Source organism: Macaca mulatta, chromosome 11 (genome assembly GCF_049350105.2).
Source record: "Macaca mulatta isolate MMU2019108-1 chromosome 11, T2T-MMU8v2.0, whole genome shotgun sequence".
NCBI lineage: Eukaryota > Metazoa > Chordata > Mammalia > Primates > Cercopithecidae > Macaca > Macaca mulatta.
In genome coordinates this window covers 107928586-107951400 of record NC_133416.1, presented here as the reverse complement: position 1 = coordinate 107951400, position 22815 = coordinate 107928586, and the positions used below count along the sequence as shown (strand labels likewise).

Genomic DNA, 22815 nt, shown 5'->3' with positions numbered 1-22815 from the left:
ATGAAAATGGAGACGCTAACATTTTTTAAAAAGTCATTTTTACTTCTTGTCACATTAGAGAGAAGAGTACATGTTGGATTTTCCTATTATTGCAAGCAGACGACTTTAGTCATAACCTGGGCTAGTCAGTAGAAATTACTATTAAAAGTTAGACATTAACAAAAACTGCATGTATGAAGATTGTTCTCAAGCATGCTGAAAGCTGCCATATTGTCATTAAGAGATATTTAATTCATGGGTACTCTACAGATTAACTTAGGTACTTGCACTTGCTTACATTTAGGCAAAATATTATGCCTATGTACAAATGGGCCTTTTCACAGAGAGTGATTTCATAGCCTTTGTCAGATTTTCAAATGGGACTATGACCCCAGAAAGGTCATATACTATTGTCCATTGGCTTTTATACTATATGCTTTTATACTATATGTTTATATTTATACTATATGTTTATTTATTAATGTTTATTTATTAATCAGAATGAAGGACACAGATGAATGGCAAGAAATATCTTAAACTATTAAATTAGTAAGACGTCAATTAATAACAACTATTCACTGGATGTCTCCTCTCTGTAAGACAGTTAATAACCAAGTAACTGTCTAACATAATTGGCAGAGAAAGAGGTGGAAATCCTGGGAAGTCCTTACATTCAGCAGCAAAAACCTCCATGAGACATGTGAAGGGAGGATAGTCTTGGGAAAAAAAAAATCAATAAAGACAGACCTTGGAATCTGGATCAGAGAAGATTTTATGAAACCATTACACAAACTATGAAAGAATCTACCATGTTAACAAAATATAAATGTCCATTAGTGTAGAGATAAGGAAAAACATGGGCAATGTGGCAGCAATAAAAATACTCTGTAAGGAATCAAGAAAATAAATGATAAGAAACTAATGACATTCCTGAGACTTGGATAAAAAGGGGATGAACAGAAGTAATCAGCTCACAAATGATTTTGAGTAATAACAGAGTTCTGAGCAAATGCCAGTGGATGTGAGAGGACCCAAAGGGGAAGAATAAGACCTTTTGAGAGACAGTCATGGACTCCCCAGTCCCAAAAGGAAAAGTATGATGGAACTCTATTAGTAGAGTAGGAGATTATAGCTGCAGAGTATAGGAAGGTGGACAACAGGGTCACATGCAGGGCTGTTCTTCACCATTTGATAAATTCTCTTTCTAGGCTGTCATCCACTGTTATGTTGACAAGAGAAAGGAAAGGAGAGAAGAGAAGAAAGATGAGGAGGAGGAAAGACTGACTGACTTTTATGACACAGGTACTATCTCCAGGTTTATATCTGGAAAACTGTATCATACCAAGGATACAACCAAACTTCTGACGTGCTTACAGGCAATATATATTCTAACAGTCCCTTTGCACATGTTATCTCATTGATTCCTCACATCTACCCTGCAAATTAATCACTGTTATCCTCACCATAGAGGTAAGGAAGCAGAGACTCGGAAGTAAGATAACTTGCCAGAATCTTGGAATCAAGGGGGCAAGAACTAGGATCAGAACTGAAATCTAACTGATGCCAAGTTTTACTTCCCAAAGGAAATTTTATTATCAGTTGCTTGCTTCTTTCCAGGCAGACCTTCAATGTGACTTTTATTTTTAAGTTAATATTCAATCATGTTCTATTTATACAAAATAAAGAAAACCTAAAAAGTAAGAATAATATAGCAAACACCAACTCTGCAAATCATTCAAATATAAGGCAATTCTGGTTGTCTCATTACACCACCCAGCTTGCACCCCTCCACAGAAAAAAAAAACAAAACAAAAAAACAAAAAAAAACATTCTTTAAAACTTTAATGGCCAGTCATATACAGGCATTTATAGAGCACATGAACAACTATCTGAAATTTAAAAACATATATTTGTTTTCACTGAAAGCTCTTTTAACTGTAAATACATACTAAATTGTAATGAGGGGAAAACCACAAAATATTCCACCTCTTTTCCCACAGTGGTATAAATAACACAGACCTACCAACCCTAAGGTATTTTTACACTTGTTCTTAGCCAAAAGGCCAAGAAGAGATAACCCTAAGGTAATTTTGAATTTTACAAATATTCAGTATAAACAAAAGCTTAGAATTAAGTTTTTGAGAACTAAAAAGTTAAAATATAGTATTTCTGTTACTAAAATGTGATGCTTAAAAAAACTAGCACAGTAAGAACACTTTGTGATAATTTTATGTTTGCTAATTATTATAGTTCAATTATATTAATCTCATAATTTAAATATTTTTCCAAGAAAAAAACTTACTTGAATTGCAGGCTGCATAGTCACCTATGTTGAAATGAAATTTCTTTTCTGAAAAAAGAACAAAATATTAACATACAGTTAACAGTGGCAGTTTTGCTACTCCCCCAAACCCCCAAATTACAAGATTTAGGAATGTGTTTACTCGACTGCAAATACAAAACTTTCTCTTCTAGTTAGAATAGTCTGACTATAAGCGAATTCGTATCACTCCTTGCTTTTTACTTCATAAAGGACTACTCATTTGAAAAAGGAAAACCTGAAACAGACTTTAATATAATATGTATTTTCTGGCATTAGCATCAAAGTAATTCTTGAACCATCTGGACAGTTTTGAAAAAAAAATCAACAACAAAACTTAGCTCATAAAAAATCTCCCAGAATTTTATTTTCCCCTGTGAACATAATGTAAATATAAATGTTACAACAACTGATATTGAAATTGTCCTTTATCTGATTGTCATCAAAATCCTAACAGGTCATATGGACTTTGCATAAATTCACAAACTTGACTATAAGCTTATTCTGCTAATAAAGATAAACATCAATCTTAACTGTGAATGAAAATGCTCAATGCCTCCCCATAATAATTTTCCAAAGACAAAAAATAAACAGCAATTTTAGCTCTAAAGTAGTATTCTTGAAATCTACATGGAAAAAAATACTTTAATTCATTGAATTAGGTAAATACAATTCTTTCCTATATTTTCAAAGGGATAAAAGTGAAGAGTTTAAAAACATTCAACAGTATAGACTATAAAAACCTAGGATTTTTTATTGCTCATAGCAGCATAATAAGCTAGTCTATTTTTATTACAAACCACCTTTAAAATATTTTAAGAAAAAATATACAATAATTACAAAGCTAATGCTATTACTTTCCAAGAAAAAGTTATTTTTTCTCTAAGTTATATCAGACATACCTCATGCACAGTGTCAGCTATACATACCACTTTCCTTTCAGGAACATTCTTCTAGTACCAGAGTTGAACCTGAGCTAAACCATACTGAAAAGCCTAACATTATAATACATTTTCTTTGCAGGAAGGCAAAAGACAACAGAATGTCCTTTTTGATCCACCACAGCAAAAGGCCACCACAGCAAAAGGCCAAAGTACAAGTGAGCATTCCTAATGAGCTTGTTATGCTTCCCACGAGCTAATTCAGTGGGGAATACATTTTCCTTTAGCATAAATAATCCTTTGTCCGCAACAAAGATCCACTTCTCGGAAGTAAGAAGCTTCCAAGACCATTTTTTAAAAATGCAGCAAAGAAGCTGCTCCTATTAAAATGGAGTTCCACATAATCAGACAAGAGCTTTAACAGTTGGAGCTGCCAGCCCAAAACAAAAGAAAGCCTAAATTATAAGGCGTGTGCAAATCAAGAACAGTGACACATTCACAAAGAAGCTATCACAAGAATGTTTAGTCGTTGCACTTTTTATGGAAAATTCAACAAAATTAGTTTTATGAAAGAAATAAAGAATTTATGCACAATATTTGGTCACTTGAACTTTAGCAGGAGTCTTCACATACATTTTTAAAATCATTCTTCTTGCATAACAGAAAAAAATACTTTTAAGATGACAAAAATATAACCATCTGGATTAACTTTAAAAAAGAAATTCTTTAATAAAATAGTATGCAGACAAGTTATTATGTATCTTCATACATGAACATGTGCTTTTCATTGATGAGATTTTATCAGTCAATCATCAATTAAGTAATGAGTACTCACTATGTAACAGATACTAAAAACCAGTCTTTGGTATTTTCTAGTCATTCACTATCATCTTTCCAAGATATTTTTGTGTCTCAGGCATTTATTCCCAAGAGTAGCTTCTTAGCCCCAGTCCCCGATCTGTACCTTGCTTCTCCTTCATTTTATTACCTATTTTCCTCTTTTCTATCATTCCCTAAAAATCTGTTTCATATAAATCAATTACACTGAACCAGTAACACTTCATTGTGCATCTTAATTAGCAACATATTGTCCTTATTTTTTGTTTTTGTCTTTCTGCCTTTTTGAAGAAGTCTATTTCAATTCTTTGCCAACTTGAGGAAGCCTTTTCCCTTAGATTTGGCGAGTGTGAAGGAAGACCTCTCATGTAACCAAGTCTAAACTACACTCTAAACCTGTTGGGAATCTTTCACAAGACACTCTTATGCATAGATCATACAAAGTTAGGAATACTATACTTAACTTTTAAAATCCGAGGAAAATGTTGGCAACACAGAATGTGCTCATCCATCTGAAATTTGATCAGAATTTGAGCCTAACCCACTCATCTTTAGATATTTTTTAAAAGTCATGAGGTACTCAAGATTATTTGTATTAAGGCTCTTCATTCTAATTTGACTTCAGATCATAATGGGATTAAAAACACCAACTAATGAACCGATCTTTCATCCCAAAGATATAGGCTCTGAAACTTACATATTTTCAATCCTTTCTCACGGTATACGGTATGATGGGGAGAATTCAAAGTGTCATGGCTCCAATCTGTTACAAATCTGAAGTCAACCAGGAAGAGTAGCAAACAAAAAAAAAGCAAAGAAATAAGGTAAGTTTCTTCAGGAAAAAGAATAACATTAATTGCCATTGTGCCACATATCCATTCAGCACTCAGCCACCAGATTATCGCCAAGATACACAAGCTGCAAGGGTAGGATCAAGTTGATATCGCAGTTACCACCGAGGAAGAGAGAGGAAAATGACCCTGGGGAGGAATGCACAAGGGCCTTTCAACTGTACCAGTAAGATTTTATTGCAAGATAAGTGGTAAGAACAAAGATGTTATTATACTAGTCTGTATGCCTTTCTGTATGTCAAAATATTTCATCCTTTTCTAATGCTTCATTTAGAAAAATAGTTGAAGAATACATCCTTTCTGATTTACTCAGAAAAAAGTTTCTCAGCTTTAAAATTCTGAGTTAAATGTTTCCTAACTGCCTAATAAAGAAAATAGAAATACTATATCTATACCAATCATATTTCATGTATTTCTTAATGTGTACTAAAATAACTCACCATAAAGACAGCAATGGGGTAGTAGAAGGTATTGAACACATCTGATTTGAATTCCAGCTCCAGAAAATACTGGCTATATGACTTTGGAGTAGTTAACTTCTCTGAGCCTCAGTGTTCTGATCTGTAAAATGAGATATGACCATTTCCTTCTTATGGCTGCTGTAAAAATTATATGAGATGATACCTATAAAGTACCAGATACATAGTTAGCATTTAACAAATGAATTACAAATATGGTGATGAGACATAATTGTAGTTCATTTGATATAATTTATCTAATTAAAAAGAGATAAGAAAACAAAGCTAGTAATACTCAGATATCATTAAGCATAATTTGGAAAGCTTCTTTTACTAACACAAAAATAAATATAGTTATAAATGTGAGTAAAAGCTTTAAAATAAACACATCATAATCGACAGGATACTCAGATAAAAATTTGTGATTGACAACTCACTTTGCTAGAATAAATATTTAGGAATTTATTTAACATAGACCCTTCATTCCCTTCAACCTGTCTCCTCAATGTCCTCTCTATCAGTTATACTTATTTCTGGGGCTATTTAACTGTTTGCACTATAATCTTTTTTCATGTGGTATACGCTCATTTATTTATTCACCTCCTTTACTGAACTAGACATCACAGGCAAGAGACACAGTGATGAACGTAAAAGACGTGTTACTGCCCTTGTGGAGCTAATACACCAGTTGAGAAGACTGAAAATAGCAAATACCTAAATGAATACATAATTTTTTTACTTTTATTTTTTATTTTTCTACAAGTTATTGGGGTACAGGTGGTATTTGGTCACGAGTAAGTTCTTTAGTGGTGATTTGTGAGATTTTGGTGCATCCATTACCCGAGCAGTATACACTACACCATATATATTTGTAGTCTTCTATCCCTCGCCCCCCTCCCACTCTTCCCCCCAAGTCCCCAGAGTCCATCGCATCATTCTTATGCATTTGTGTCCTCATAGCATAGCTCCCACATATCAGTGAGAACACACAATGTCTGGTTTTCCATTCGTGAGTTACTTCACTTAGAATAATAGTCTTCAATCTCATCCAGGTCACTGCAAATGCTGTTAATTCATTCCTTTTTATGTCTGCATAGTATTCTATGATAGATATATTATATATATGAGGGGGAGCACAAGCAGTTTCTTTACTCATTGATTGATGGGTATTTGGGTTGTTTCCATGATTTTGCAATTGTGAATCGTGCTGCTATAAACATGCGTGTGCAAGTATCTTTTTCGACTAATGACTTCTTTTCCTCTGGGACTGCTGGATCAAAAGGTAGTTCTACTTTTAGTTCTTTAAGGAATCTCCACACTGTTTGCCATAGCATCTGTACTAGTTTACATTCCCAAGAGCAGTGTAGAAGTGTTCCTTGTTCACTGCATCCATGCCAACATCTACTGTTTTTTGATTTTTCGATTATGGCCATTCTTGCAGGAGTGGGGTGGTATTGCATTGTGGTTTTGATGATTTTCATTTCCCTGATCATTAGTGATGTTGGGCATTTTTTATTTTTGTTGGCCATTTTTTATCTTCTTTTGAGAATTGCCTATTCATGTCCTTAGCCCACTTTTTGATGGGATTGTTTTTCTTACTGATTTGAGTTCATTGTAGAGTCTGGATATTAGTCCTTTGTCAGATGTACAGATTATGAAAATTTTCTCTCACTCTGTGGGTTGTTTACTCTGCTGACTGTTCCTTTTGCCATGCAAACTAAAAGCTCCTTAGTTTAATTAGGTTCCAGCTATTTATCTTTGTTTTATTGCATTTGCTTTTGGGTTCCTGTTCATTAAATCCTTGCCTAAGCCCACGTCTAGAAGGGTTTTTCCAATGTTATCTTCTAGAATTTTTATAGTTTCAGGTCTTAGGTTTAAATCCTTAATCCATCTGGAGCTGATTTTTGTATAAGGTGAGAGATGAGAATCCTACATGTGGCTAGTCAATTGTCCCAGCACCATTTGTTGAAAAGGGTGTCCTTTCCCCCACTTCATGTTTTTCTTTGCTTTGTCAAAGATCATTTGGCTGGAAGTATTTGGGTTTATTTCTGGGTTCTCTATTCTGTCCCATTACCTATGTGCCTATTTTTGTAGCTGTACCATGCTGTTATGGTGACATAGTATAGTATAGTTTGAAATCAGGTAGTGTGATGCCTCCACATTTGTTTTCTGTTTTGTTTTGTTTTGTTTTTTTGCTTACTCTTGCTTTGGCTATGCGGGCTCTTTTTTGGTTCCAAATGAATTTTAGAATTATTTTTTCTAGGCCGGGTGTGGTGGCTCATGCCTGTATAATCCCTGCACTTTGGGAGGCCGAGGCAGACGGATCACAAGGTCAGGAGATCGAGACCATCCTGGCTAACACAGTGAAACCCCGTCTCTACCAAAAATACAAAAAACTAGCCAGGTGTGGTTGCAGGCGCCTGTAGTCCCAGCTACTCGGGAGGCTGAGGCAGGAGAATGGCATGAACCCAGGAGGCGGAGCTTGCAGTGAGCCGAGATCATGCCACTGCACTCCAGCCTGGATGACAGAGCAAGACTCCATCTCAAAAAAAAAAGAACTGTTTTTTCTAATTCTGTGAAGAATGATGGTGATATTTCAATGGGGAATTTGTAGATTGCTTTTGGCAGTATGGTCATTTTCACAATATTGAGTCTACCCATCCGTAAGCATGGGATTTATTTCCATTTGTTCGTGTTGTCTATGATTTGTTTCAACAGTGTTTTGTAGTTTTCCTTGTAGAAGTCCTTGACTCCTTGGTTAGGTATATTCTTTTTTTTTTTTTTTTTTCCAGCTATTATAAAAGGGGTTGAGTTCTTGATTTTATTATCTGCTTGGTTGCTGCTGGTGTATAGAAAAGCTACTGATTTGTGTACATTAAACTTGTATCCAGAAACCTTGCTGAATTGTTTTAATGTTGTGGGAAGTCAGGGACCCCAAATGGAGGGACCGGCTGGAGCCGTGGCAGAGGAACATAAATTGTGAATATTTCATGTTAATATGGACATTTATCAGTTCCCAAATAATACTTTTATAATTCCTTATGCCTGTCTTTACTTTAATCTCTTAATCCTGTTATCTTCGTAAGCTGAGGATGTACATCACCTCAGGACCACTGTGATAATTGTGTTAACTGTATAAATAGATTGTAAAATGTGTGTTTGAACAATATGAAATCAGTGCACCTTGAAAAGGAACAGAATAACGGCGATTTTTATGGAACAAGGGAAGACAACCATAAGGTCTAACTGCCCATGGGGTCGGGCAAAAACAGCCATATTTTTCTTCTTGCAGAGAGCCTATAAATGGATGTGGAAGTAGGAAAGATATCGCTAAATTATTTTCCTAGCAAGGAATATTAATATTAATACCCTGGAAACGAATGCGCTCCAAGGGGGAGGTCTATAAATGGCTGCTCTGGGAATGTCTGTCTTACGCGCTTGAGATAAGGACTGAGATATGCCCTGGTCTCCTGCAGAACCCTCAGGCTTACTAGGGTGGGGAAAAACTCCGCCCTGGTAAATTTGTGGTCAGACCGGTTCTCTGCTCTCGAACCCTGTTTTCTGTTGTTTAAGATGTTTATCAAGACAATACGTGCACCACTGAACATAGACCCTTATCAGTAGTTCTGCTTTTCCCCTTTGTCCTGTTCCCTCAGAAGTATGTGATCTTTGTTAGACCCTTATTAGTAGTTCTGCTTTTTGCCCTTGAAGCATGTGATCTTTGTACCTACTCCCTGTTCTTATACTCCCTCCCCTTTTGAAACCCTTAATAAAAACTTGCTGATCTGAGACTCAGGCGGGCATCATGGTCCTACCGATAAGTGATGTCACCCCCGGCGGCCCAGCTGTAAAATTCTTCTCTTTGTACTCTCTTTACTTCTCAGCCGGCCAACACTTATGTAAAATAGAAAGAATCTACCTTGAAATATTGGGGCGGGCGGGTTCCCCCAATATTTTATCTGTTCTAGGAGCTTTCTGGAGGAATCCTTAGGGTTTTCTAGGTGAACAATCATATCAGCAATCAGTAACAGTCTGACTTCCTCTTTACTGATTTGAATGCTCTTTATTTCTTTTTTTTTTTTTGAGATGGAGCCTTGCTCTGTTGCCCAGGCTGGAGTGCAGTGGTGCGATCTCAGCTCACTGCAAGCTCCGCCTCCTGGGTTCCAGCCATTCTCCTGCCTCAGCCTCCCGAGTAGCTGGGACTACAAGTGCCCGCCACCACACCCGGCTAGTTTTTTGTATTTTTAGTAGAGACGGGTTTTCACCATGTTAGCCAGGATGGTCTTGATCTCCTGACCTCATGATCCACCGGCTTTGGCCTCCCAAAATGCTGGGATTACAGGCATGAGCCACCATGCTCAGCCTGGATGCCCTTTATTTCTTTCTCTTGTCTCACTACTCTGGATAGGACTTCCAGTGCTATGTTGAAGAGAAGTGGTCAGAGTGGGCATCCTTGTCTTGTTCTAGTTCTCAGAGGGAATGCTTTCAACTTTTCCCCATTCAGCATCACATTGGATGTGGGTTTGTCATAGATGGCTTTTATTATATTAAGGTATGCCCCTTGTATGAAGATTTTGCTGAGAGTTTTAATCATAAAGGGATGCTGGATTTTGCCTAATGCTTTTTCTCCTCCATCTACTGAAATGATCATGTGATTTTTGCTTTTAATTCTGTTTATGTGTTGTATCACATTTACTGACTTGCATATGTTAAACCATCCCTGTGTCCCTGGTATGAAACCCACTTGACCATGGTGGTTTATCTTTTTGATATGTTGTTGGATTCAGTTAGCTAGTATTTTGTCAAGGATTTTAGTGTCTATGTTTGTCAAGGATATCGGTCTGTAGTTTTCTTTCTTGGTTATGTCCTTTCCTGGATTTGGTATTAGGGTGATGCTGGCTTCATAGAATGAGTTGGGAAGGGTTCCTTCCTTCTCTATCTTGTGGAATTCTGTCAAAAGGATTGGTACCAATTCTTCTTTGAATGTCTGGTAGAGTTCTGCTGTGAATCCATCTGGACCTGGACTTCTTTTTTGTTGGTAATTTCTTAATTACCATTTAAATCTCACTGTTACTGGTCTGTTCAGGGTATCTAATTCTTTCTGTTTTAAGCTAGGAGGATTGTATTTTTCCAGTAATGTATCCATCTCTTCTAGGTTTTCTAGTTTATGTGCATAAAAGTGTTCACAGTAGCCTTGAATGATCTTTTGTACTTCAGTGTTGCCAGTTGTAATATCTCCTGTTTTGTTTCTTAGTGAGGTTATTTGGATTTTTTCTCTTTTCTTGATTAATCTTGCTAATGGTCTATCAATTTTATTTATTTATCTTTTCAAAGAACCAGCTTTTTGTTTCATTCATCTTTTGTAATTTTTGTTTCAATTTCATTTGGTTCTGCTACGATCTTGGTTATTTTCTTTCTTCTGCTGGGTTTGGGTTTGGTTTGTTCTTGTTTCTCTAGTTCCTTGAGGTGTGACCTTAGAGTATCAGCTTGTGCTCTTTCAGTCTTTTTGATATACACGTTTAGGGCTATGAATTTTCCTCTCAGCACCATCTTTGCTGTATCCCAGAGGTTTTGATAGGTTGTGTCACTACTGTTGTTCAGTTCAAATAACATTTAAATTTCCATCTTGATTCGTTTTTGACCCAATGCTCATTCAGGAGCAGGCTATTGAGTTTCCATGTGTTTACATAGTTTTGAAGGTTCCTTTTGGAGTTGATTTCTAGTTTTATTCCACTGTGGTCTGACAGAGTGCTTGATATAATTTCAATTTTCTTAAATTTATTGAGGCTCATTTTATGCCCTACTATATGGTCTATCTTGGAGAAAGCTCCATGCACTGTTGAACAGAATGTGTATTCTGTCTGCTGTTGTTGGATGAAATGTTCTGTATATATTTGTTAAGTCCATTTGTCCCAAGGTATACTTTAAATCCATTGTTTGTTGGTTGATTTTCTGTCTTGATGACCTGTCTAGTGCTGTCAGTGGTTTATTGAAGTACCTCACTAGGTATTATCCTAAATGCAATGGAAGCCACGAATGAATTTTAACTAAGAGAGTAGTGACATGATCTAATTCACAGTTTTAAAAGAAATCTGAGGAAGAGAGAGAAATAGCGGAGTGAAACAGTGACATGTTTAACAGAGAAAAGGGGAGAAAAGTGGATGAAGATGTAGGAAAAAGAACTAGGGGAAACAGTGAGAAAAGGAGAAACAAGTAGGGATAGAAAAGGTGAGAGCCAAAGAAACAATGTATAAGAAATGAGATGGGAGAGTAGTGTGGAAGAGGGAAGAGTCCACTGCAGTAGTTCAGTGACAAACAATGGTGACCGAGTTAGAATCTAACAGTCTCCACTGGAAAGAAGGAGATGAATCTGACATATATTTGGAGTTAGGAACAAACGGATTTGGCAGTTGTCAGAGATGATGTGATAAAGGAGAGGAACGTAACAGCAAAGTGTCAAGAACAACTCCTGAGTTTCAGGTTTAGGGAATTTGATCAGAGACAGAGGCAGCATTTACTGAGATGAGGGTGAAGTGAAGCAGGACACACAGCATACATGGGTCAAGAGTGCTGTGTTGGCTGGGTGCAGTGGCTCATGCCTGTAATCCCAGCACTTTGGGAGGCTGAGGTGGGTGGATGATGAGGTCAGGAGTTCAAGACCAACCTAGCCAACACGGTGAAACCCCATCTCTACTAAAAATACAAAAATTAGCCAGACGTGGTGGTGGGCACCTGCAATCCCAGCTACTTGGGAGGCTGAGATAGGAGAATTGCTTGAACCCAGGAGGTGGAGGCTGCAGTGAGCCAAGATTGCTCCACTGGACTCCAACCTGGGTGACAGAGCAAGACTCAGGACTCCATCTTGGGGGGCAAAAAAAAAAAGAGTGCTATGTTTTGGTTATGTTTGTTTCAGGAAGGCTTTAAAAACATTCAAGTAGCGCCAGGCACAGTGGCTCACACCTGTAATCCCAGCACTTTGGGAGGCCGAATCAGGTGGATCACAAGCTCAGGAGATCGAGACCATCCTGTCTAACACAGTGAAAGCCCGTCTCTACTAAAAATACCCAAAAAAAATTAGGCAGGCATGGTGGCAAGTGCCTGTAGTCCCAGCTACTTGGGAGGCTGAGGCAGGAGAATGGCGTGAACCCAGGAGGCAGAGCTTGCAGTGAGCCAAGATTGCGCCACTGCATTCCAGCCCGGGCAACAGAGGGAGACTCCCTCTCAAAAAAAAAAAAAAAAGAAAGGAAAAAAAAATCATTCAAGTAGGGGCCAGGCACAGTGGCTTACGCCTGTAATCCCAGCACTTTGGGAGGTCAAGGCAGGCAGATCACCAAGTCAAGAAATCAAGACTATCCTGGCCAACATGATGAAACCCTGTCTCTACTAAAAATACAAAATTTAGCTGGGCGCGGCTGCGGCACCCGTAGTCCCAGCTCCTCGGGAGGCTGAGGCAGAAGAATTGCTTGAACCTGGGAGGCAGAAGTTGCAGTGAGCCGAGATTATACCACTGCAATCCAGCCTGGGTGACAGAATGAGACTCTGTCTGAAAAAAAAAAAAGACATTCAAGTAGGAATGTCGGGTAGGCAGTTGGAAATATGAATCTAGAACTAAGAAAAAAATTCAGGAGGAGATAAAAATTGTCAGCAAGTACTTGGGAGTTAAAGCCATTGGAAAGAATGAAATCATCTGAGGGACATGGAGAAGGAAGTGACAAGGGACTAAGAACAAGACCTGTGAAAATCCAACATTTACACTTCGAAGGAGTCGGCAAAGGAGACAGAGAATAAACAGTTGGGAGAACTGCTTCATGATCTTAACTAATCTAGGCTTTATAACTTTTTTGATTCATCTCTTTCTAGTAGCCCTTCCTGATTGGCCTGAATTAATTCTGATTATATCTTTAGCTCTTGAATTCACATTTCTCCCTATTACTTGCCTATGTGGTACTTTTTACTATTTTGAGCTATTCCTGTATACTGCTTAGCCAAGCGTAAGTTTTCCTGGATTGCTATTGGAAATAGTGTTGATAGAAGTATTCAAGCCTGGAGTTTAGGAAACATTTCTGGAGTTTAGGAGAAACTTTTGTAGGAGAAATGTTAAAAATGTGAAAATCCCTAGAAAAACTGATTGTTTCCCTTCTCCACAATGTTTCTGCTATAGATGAAATGTGACAGTAAAGTTTAGAAGCAGCCACATAGTGAATGGCATCTGCTGGGGACCTTTTTGATATCATTTATTATTTCTTAGTATTATTTATATGACCTGAATTGATACATAATTTTGCCTCTCACCCAACATGTTCCAGGTAAAATACGTACAGTGATTATGGTCAAGGTACCAGCAGGTCAAGTGAGCTGCCTGATATACCAGAGGAATTACTAGGAAAAAAAAATGACAGCTGGGCACGGTGGCTTACGCCTGTAATCCCAGCACTTTGAGAGGCCAAGGCAGGTGGATCATGAGATCAGGAGATCAAGACCATCCTGGCTAACACAGTGAAGCCCCATCTCTGCTAAAAATACAAAAAAAAAAAATTAGTCGGCATGGTGGCAAACACCTGTAGTCCCAGCTACTAGGGAGGCTGAGATAGGAGAATCGCTTGAACCCAGGAGGCAGAGGTTGCAGTGAGCCGAGGTCGCGCCAGCCTGGGTGACACAGTGAGACTCTGTTTCAAATAAATAAATAAATGACTAAGGTTGCTGTGTAGGCAGAGGTTCCAAGTTAACAGGACAACAGCTCTGCCAAGGGGCAAGGATTCTGATAAATAAGCTACTCAGGAATTCATACAACCGCCCCAGTGGACATAAACATTTTTACATCTTAAATAAACTCCATGTGTGGTAGACAGAATAATGGCTCTCAAAGTTATCTATATCCTAATCCTCAGAACCTGTGAATATGTGACCTTACAAGGCAAATGGGGCCTTTTAGATTAATTAAGAATCTTGAGATGGGAGATTTTCCTGGTGGACCCACTGCAGTCCAGTAGCTCCTGTAAGAGGGATGCAGAGCTGCTCTGCCTATGGAGTAGTCATTCTTTATTCCTTTACTTTCTTAATAAATTTTCTTTTGCTTTCCTCTATGGACTTGTCCTAAATTCTTTCTTGCATGAGATCCAAGAACCCTCTCTTGGGGGTAAGAGGGATGCATAAAGGTCAGACTCACTGAAGGTGATGTGAGGCCAGCTGCAGAGAGATAGGAAGAGAAGTCATGATGGAAGAGCATCAGAGAGAGATCTGAGGTGCTACGCTACAGGCTGTGAAGATGGAGGAGGGAGCCAAGGAATATGCAGGTGTCAGTGGAAACTGGGAAAGGAACTCTCCCTTAGAGGCTTCAAACCCAGCACAACCCTGTCAGCACCTTTTAGTGCTGAAAGACCCTGAGTTCTGACTGCTAAACCATAAGATAATGAATTTGTGTTGTCTTAAACCACTAAATTTGTAGTAATTTGTTATAGCCGTAACTAGAAGCTGATACACATCTGTTTTTTGTTTTTTGTTTTTTTTGTTTTGTTTTGTTTTGTTTTGTTTTTGTCATTCTGGGTCTTTATTTTTGGACATGTAGCATGTTTTAACAAATTAGTTTGTCATGGGCAACCTTTGAAACATCAAAAGAAATATATTTTTCATAAATTCCTTGTCAGTGTAAATTAACTTTCAAATCAATGTAAGTAGCAGGGTAGAACAATGTGTTTCCAAATACTGACCAGTGTAACACTGAGTTACAATTAAGGTATCTGTCAGGCCTCGGAGCCCAAGCTAAGCCATCATATATCCCCTGTGACCTGCACTTATACATCCAGATGGCCTGAAGCAACTGAAGAACCACAAAAGAAGTGAAAATAGCCAGTTCCTGCCTTAACTGATGACATTCCACCATTGTGATTTGTTCCTGCCCCACCCTAACTGATCAATTGACCTTGTGACATTCCTTCTGGACAATGAGTCTCAGAAGTTCCCCACCAAGCACCTTGTAACCCACGCCCCTGCCCACAAGGGAAAAACCGCCTTTGACTGTAATTTTCCACTACCTACCCAAATCCGACAAAACTGCCCCACCCTTATCTCCTTTTGCTGACTCCTTTTTCAGACTCAGTCAGCCTGCACCCAATGATTAAAAAGGTTTACTGCTTACACAAAGCCTGTTTGGTGGTCTCTTCACATGGACATGTGTGACAGTATCTAGGAAAGTTGAAAATTAAGATTTATGTAAAACAAATTTACTTCCATTTGTTTTCTTTAAAAAAAAAAAAGATTTTAATTTGCAAGTTATGTATTTTACATGCAAAGGCAGCTAACTTTAAATCTCATTTCCATCTCAAATAAATGACAATTTAAGAATTAAATGACAATTTTTAAAAATTAAGCAAAAAATAAGGAAAAAATGGTGGTGTGCCTTTAAAACCTGTTGAGTAGAATAAATAAAAACCAAATGTTATAGTTTCTCACTTTACCATGAATATTAGGAGTGTTATTTCATGTTTATATGTGAGTTCCTATGCATAAAAATCTCAGTAAGACTGAATGATTTAAATCAGTCTATTTTTCTCCAACAAAAGAACTCCTTAACTTCTAGATATTAAAAACTGCACTCTTGCTTTTGCATTTTACTGCAAACAAAACACAAATATATTTCATTTTACATCAGTACAACCAGACAAAAGTACAAAAGTACTTCATGTACTTTTACATCAGTACAAAAAGACATGTTACTTTTTAAAAAGTAGTAAGTTTTGTGAATTTTGTCATTTTTTAAAATCCTACACAGAACCACAATACTGACGAAATCTATCTAGTGCACCCACAAGTGCCTCCTTGTTTTGATTTCACAGTCCTTTTCTCACAAAAACCTTAAAAGTTCAAAGAATAATACACACCATGTGGACAGTCTGGGGTTAAAAAACCCATGGCTCTGGGCAACAACAATTACAGTTAATAATATCCACCCACAAATACTGTGTTCTTAAAACTTTCAGACTTGGTTTGCTGTAAATAAAACATTATGAAATAAAGTCTTTTGCACACTGACAACACTTATCAGACATCAGCAAGGCCACAGCAAAGGAGAGTGACTTACATTAAAAGGACAGGGTAGCAGCTGGTTTTGGGATGGCACACCTCGTACATTCTGCTCAGAAAACATGAAGGCTTTTACAGAAAACTTAATTATGGAGGGTTTCTCTGCACTATCAACAGTGACATCAGTCCCTAGTATTTAAAAAGCAAAAAATATCTTCATAAACACAACTGAAGATGAAGGCTCTACCTAGAAGAATGCATAGAACAGAACCAAAGAAGTACTAGTGGTGTGTCGGTGATTTTTTTCCTGGCATTAACTGGCATGAGCATTTTTGGCATGTTGGATATTTATCTTATATCAACCATAACTAGGATGAAGAAAGCCATTTGAATGATGGGTGAATGCGCTTCTGGTCCTTAACGGCAGGAAGCATCTAGTTCAACATTCCATACACAGCAGGTGCTCAAAATGTGCTGGTAACTGATGGTATCTTACTCAAGGAATCTGTTAATTATATGTTAACAACTACTGAGTGAACCTAATAAATGTTTAAAGGCATGACTTAGATTTCTAATAAATGTATATAAACATGACTTAACATAGTTCATATAGTTGTTGTACTTCCCTAAAGAAAACTTGTAAACATCTAGTGAGTGTCTAACTAATGGTATAACATTAAAAACTGGCCCCAAAAAATGCCCAGGGAACGTTTGGCCCTTCAGCACCCAAAGCTCTCAAAATATAACATTAAAACATCTCTGCTGGCCGGGGGCGGTGGCTCACGCCTGTAATCCCAGCGCTTTGGAAGGCCAAGGTGGGCAGATCACGAGGTCAGGAGATAGACACCATCCTGGCTAACACAGTGAAACTCCATCTCTACTAAAATTACAAAAAGTTAGCCCGGCATGGTGGCGTGTGCCTTTAGTCCCAGCTACTCCGGAGGCTGAGGCAGGAGAATGGCTGGAACCTGGGAGGCGGAGCTTGCAGTGAGCTGAGATCATGCCACTGCACTCCAGCCTGGGTGACAGAGCAAGAATCTGTGTCAAAAAAAAAACAAAAAACAAAAAACAAAAAACAAAACACAAAAAACATCTCTGCTACAGGGATTTCAGTAGTCTGAAAATTTTCATACCTGAATAGTTTAAATGTTCTCTGCTACATTTTAAATAAGTGCAAGGCTTCTATACTCAGGAATTGCCTAAGTTTTTATCTTTCCTCAAAAGAAAACATTGAATGACACAGAAGTAGAATCACTTACTAAATTAACTTATAAAAAACTAATAAAAAACAAAAGCCCCCTCAAAGCAAGGTTATTTTCCATAGTCTTAATACAACTATTACAAATGTTTAAAATCTTACAATGTAGGCTCTCTTCTACCTGGTTTTAGATATCTTAATATTCTCATCCCCTCTTTTACTGTGAGAACATGTATGAGTCCAGGCACCCCATGGCACAGCAGCATCTATTCCAGTATCAATGATAGAATCTGTAGTCATCCATCTCAAGAAAATAAGGAAGAGGAAGTTGAAAACAGCCTATAAAGCAAAGATGTAGCCTGTTACTGGTCCACAGTGAAAAGTAAGTCTGTCCAGTTGTTTGTCCATTGGCAACACAGATTCCACCGATACTCGGTCATACACTTTCTCAGTTCTCTCCACAACATTCCTCCAGGTGTAGAAAGTCTTTACTATGTTATGGATATTTTCTGGAGCCAGCAATGCCCGACTTCAGTTGGAAAATAGCTTTTTCCAATCCCTCACACAAAGATTTTACTGAAGTTTCTCATAAAATAGTAAGATTTTCTGGAAGCACCTCAGGAATTCCACCAACCCTGGTACTTACAACCTGTAAACCACAACTGGCTGCTTCCACAATCGCCATGTAGAATGCTTCAGTAAGGGAGGTATTAAGGAAAATATGTCCTTGAACCAAGACATTGCTAACATTCTTGTGTTCTAAAGCTCCCAAAAGATGCACCCTGTCGTGCAACTGGTATCTTTCTGGAACTTCTTGCAAAATGATTCTCCTTGGTCCCTCTCCTCCAATTATGAAATTTAAATCTGAACATCTCTGACAGAGTTTGGGTATTATAACACTAAGCAAATTGGTTCCTTTTCTGTAAACAAGTCTGCTGACAACAATAGTTACACTATCATGCCTTCTAAATGGGTCTGGAGTGAAGTCAGTAGGATCTATAGCATTAGGAATGACAGACAGTATTTCAGGAATCGGTGCTGCTCATAGTATGGTATTTTCCTTACTAGTATAAGAAACGCAAATGATATGGCTTATGTCACAAAGAGACACAGAAGTTTGTTTGTAAGCACTGAGCTGACCTTAGCAAATCCAGAAAGGGAATGGTCTGTGAAGACTGTTTGAAGCCCCACTGTCTTCGCATGGAAGAGAACATCATGGGTCATGGCAGAAAATGAACTATGTGAATGGATTATTGTGACTCTCTCCTGAACAAATATGTACTTGAGCAATGGCAGACTGTGAAAGAGGGTCATGGCCATAGACTGGTTATACATGATTTTCAGAGGCAAGTAATAGACTTTGAGGTCATTAGTGAGGTAACTGATGCCTTTTCGATTTCCATAAGCATGAATCACAATTATAACCTTATGCCCTCTTCCAATCGGGCACTGACAGAGCTGGTAAATGTGGCTTTCCACACCTTCCATATTTGGGTAGAAAAAGTCAGATGCCATACATATATTATGGGTACGGGTTCTACGTGGGTAAAGACTTCCAGGGCTAACCCGAGAGAGTGTAGCTGAGGGAGGCTGGCCATGCCCACTTTCTCCTTTATATGCCATGCTGAGATGGTTTAGGCATCAGTTCTTAGAGCAACCCAGTTAAGAGATGTGTCCTCTATTACCAGCGAGTTCCATGGCCACCTGTGTCCAGACCTCCCGCGGCTGCCGCTAATACACATCCTAAGTGAAGAAGGAAGATTTGCCAAGAGTGTCTGTCAGGACATTTGACCTAGAGAAAGTAATATGTATCCAAAATATGATACACAATTAGAAGATGCAGCAAACCTCATCTGTTGAAATAATGAAGAGCACCAGCTATATAAAGCATGCAAAAGAAAAAAAAAAAAAACTGATAGGTTAAACCTCCTGCAAGTGCTTTGTATTTACTATCATCCTCCTCCTCATCAAATGGTCCTGCCTTTGTACATCTATCATTCATCCATCCATTCATTCATTTATATGTTTACAGAGGCTGCTTGTGTTTACCATCTCAGGGAACACCATTAATATTCACTAAGTTACCAGGACATTCTTAATTCCCTCCTCTCTCATACCTCCACCTGCTCCATCTTTTCTCAGCCAGAACAGTGACCATATCGTTGCTTCTACCTCTAAATTTTCTCAATACCTACAGCCACTCCTCTAGTTCAAGCCACATCATCTTTCTCCAGGTTTACTGAAACAGTCACCTTTTCTCCAGCCTTGCAACCCTGTTCTTCATGAACCGCAGCCAGAGTGATTTTTCACAACTCTGATCCGAGGGCATTTTACTACTACCCTGCTTAAAACCCTCAATGGTTGTCCAGTGTTTTCAGGATAAAGACCAAACTCCTCAACCAAGCTAACAAAGGTTTGTAGGATCCCCACCAGCCCTGTCTCTTGACTCTTATACTTCAGCTTTAGTGAACTTTTTAAAGATCCTCCTGAGCACCATGCCTTCACCTCTAGGTCTTCGCACTTGCTGATCCATCTATGCTCTTCTTGCACCTCTTTTCCAGACTCACCCTTACCTGTCCAGATTCTATTCCTCCAAAGTCTTCCCTGAATCATCATCCCAATTTAGGGATATAGCAATATTACATGCTTCTATTTTGCTGCACTCTATACTTTTAAAAATAAGATCCTTAAGGTGGTTAACAGTCTTCATTTATTCTATGTCACTATAGAAATCAGAGTTAAAATTAGTACTAGAATTACTCCTAAATGCAATAGATGCTTCTATTGCAGATAAAGAGTTTTAAGAGAAAAATAAGTTTATAGTTTAATAAAACATTACATGCTATTTGAAAAATATAGACTTTGTTGAGAATCTTTTTTTATTTGAAATTTTCCTTTTGAAATGTTTGGCAGAGATCCAACCCGAATAACTTAATTTTATATTAGATATAATTTTTAGTTTGTCAAAAATTTTGTGGTATACAATTTTTTTAATGAACTTAAGATCAGTTTGCCTTTACACATGATAGATTAAAATAATGTATGGGAACATACATAAACACTAACATAAAAAATAAAAAACTAAGAACAATATCTAACTATCCATTAACAGGGAACTGCTCAAATAACTCATGGGACATTCATACAGTAGACTAATTTAACCACTTCAAAGAATAAGATAGAGCTATAGGTACTGATATGAAAAGATGTGTACTTTGTTGTGTGAACAAAAGCAACCTGTGTAACAGTATACGTAATGTTACTGGGATCACAGAGCTTTTCAAAATTATGTGTGTGTGTAACAAAGAAGACATGCTGAACATAAAACATTTTTTTCAACAGCTAACTATCTATATAAAGTGAGCCCTTCACCATAGCTAATATTATACTTTCTTAGAGAAACATTTTGGGAGGCCGAGACGGGCGGATCACGAGGTCAGGAGATCGAGACCATCCTGGCTAACACGGTGAAACCCTGTCTCTACTAAAAATACAAAAAACTAGCTGGGTGAGGTGGCGGCGCCTGTAGTCCCAGGTACTCGGGAGGCTGAGACAGGAGAATGGCGTAAACCCGGGAGGCGGAGCTTGCAGTGAGCTAAGATCCGGCCACTGCACTCCAGCCCGGGCGACAGAGCGAGACTCCGTCTCAACAACAACAACAACAACAACAACAAAAAAAGAAACATTTATGTTGTATGACAGTAGGCAGAAATCTCTATGAGTCACCACTTCAGCAATACCCAGCACATGACTAATGGTCATAATACTATAAATTCTAGGATGCTTACAGAGGCAAAGATGACATTACATTTAGTAATCTGCTACATTTTATTACATTCTAGATTTTTGGAAATTTGTAACACACTTATGAAATACATGGTGGCTTTCTGTTAACGAAAACACCCTACCTACTCTGTAACAATGTAATCAAATGAAAACACTTTGAGTTTTTAGGAGAAACGCTAAAGAAATAAAGTTATAATTATGGTCTGTATCTCATAAACATTACTTCTGAAGCATTTTTCTATGACAACTAAACTCTAATTAAAAATGAAGAAACTCAATGTGAGACAAATTGGCCAACAGACTCAAGTTTCCTATTCTCTCAGATTCTATGTCCACTGCATGATTCATTAGATATGTAAAGATATATCTAATATAATTCTATGTCCATTGCATGACTCATTAGATATGTAGTGGTATATCTAATGTCAAAGTATGAAAAGCAACAATAAGTAAAATACACACATTGCTGTAAGAAAGTAAAACATAAGAATACATATTAAGTTTAATCTCTTACTTTCCTCATCATCAACAGCAAGCTCTTCAGTAATCTACCCAAATAACTGAACCTTTCCTATTATCTACAAACTTAAATTGATAGCAAAAAAAATGGAAGAGTAGCTTAGTAAAAACAGAGTGAATAAACAAAAATTAAATGAGAAATATAAATGAGGAGATACTACTTTTGAAATGACCAATTCTCCAAACATCATTTCTATTTATCAAATATAAATTAGGAACATCACTTCTGAAGTGGCCATTCTCCAAACATCAAAACTCCAAAATATCATTGGTTTTTTACTAATAGCATGCATTTTGTTGACACTATTCTTTTATCACATTTTGATTTACCATCACAAGTTATTTCTCGTTATTTTAAAATCCATAACGTATTCAAAATAAACCCATACCCACAGTAGAAATTAATCTCGGTCACACTGACGATCCAGTGCAGGAAAGTTACTTAATGTCAGGAATATAAAGGTGTGTAACACAGAAGAAAGCCTGCACTTAATTCCAGGTGAACCCTAGTAAGTGATTTCCCTTCTTTGAGCTTCAGTTTTGTCCCCTATATAATAGAGATAACGGCCGGGCGCGGTGACTCATGCCTGTAATCCCAGCGCTCTGGGAGGCCGAGCCGGGCGGAGCACGAGGTCAAGATATAGAGACCATCCTGGCCAATACGGTGAAACCCCGTGTCTACCAAAATACAAAAATTAGCTAGGCGTAGTGGCACACGCCTGTAGTCCAACTACTAGGGAGGCTGAGGCAGGAGAATTGCTTGAACCCGGGAGGCAGAGGTCGCAGTGAGCCGAGATCGCCACTGCACTCCAGCCTGGGCGACAAAGCAAAAAAAAAAAAAAAAAAAAAGATATAACATGAACACATTAACTACATTTTAGGATTGCTAAGAGGTTTAACAATAAGTAAAGAACACAATACCTGGTATATAATGATGTGTTTGATAAATAGTAATCCACGTGTTTAT

The 22815-nt window shown here is 37.8% G+C and overlaps 1 protein-coding gene and 1 pseudogene across 5 annotated transcripts in view; both read right to left on the bottom strand.

The window, feature by feature from the left end:
* The window catches only part of GAS2L3 (growth arrest specific 2 like 3), a 52022-nt gene that overhangs the window by 27477 nt on the left and 1730 nt on the right, over nt 1-22815 (bottom strand). The window contains exons 2-4 of one of the 5 annotated variants that reach the window (XM_015152565.3): nt 5309-5429; nt 4715-4791; nt 2282-2329 (exon numbers count right to left, since the gene is read on the bottom strand). In XM_015152565.3, the coding sequence (XP_015008051.2) occupies nt 2282-2299 (18 nt within the window). In that variant the 5' untranslated portion in view covers nt 2300-2329; nt 4715-4791; nt 5309-5429. Of the gene's footprint in view, nt 1-2281; nt 2330-4714; nt 4792-5308; nt 5493-22815 lie in introns of those variants that run through there. The other 4 variants (XM_077954792.1, XM_077954793.1, XM_077954794.1 and 1 more) reach the window with 4 other exon arrangements.
* LOC695736 (phosphatidylinositol N-acetylglucosaminyltransferase subunit A pseudogene) lies at nt 17719-19255 on the bottom strand (annotated as a pseudogene).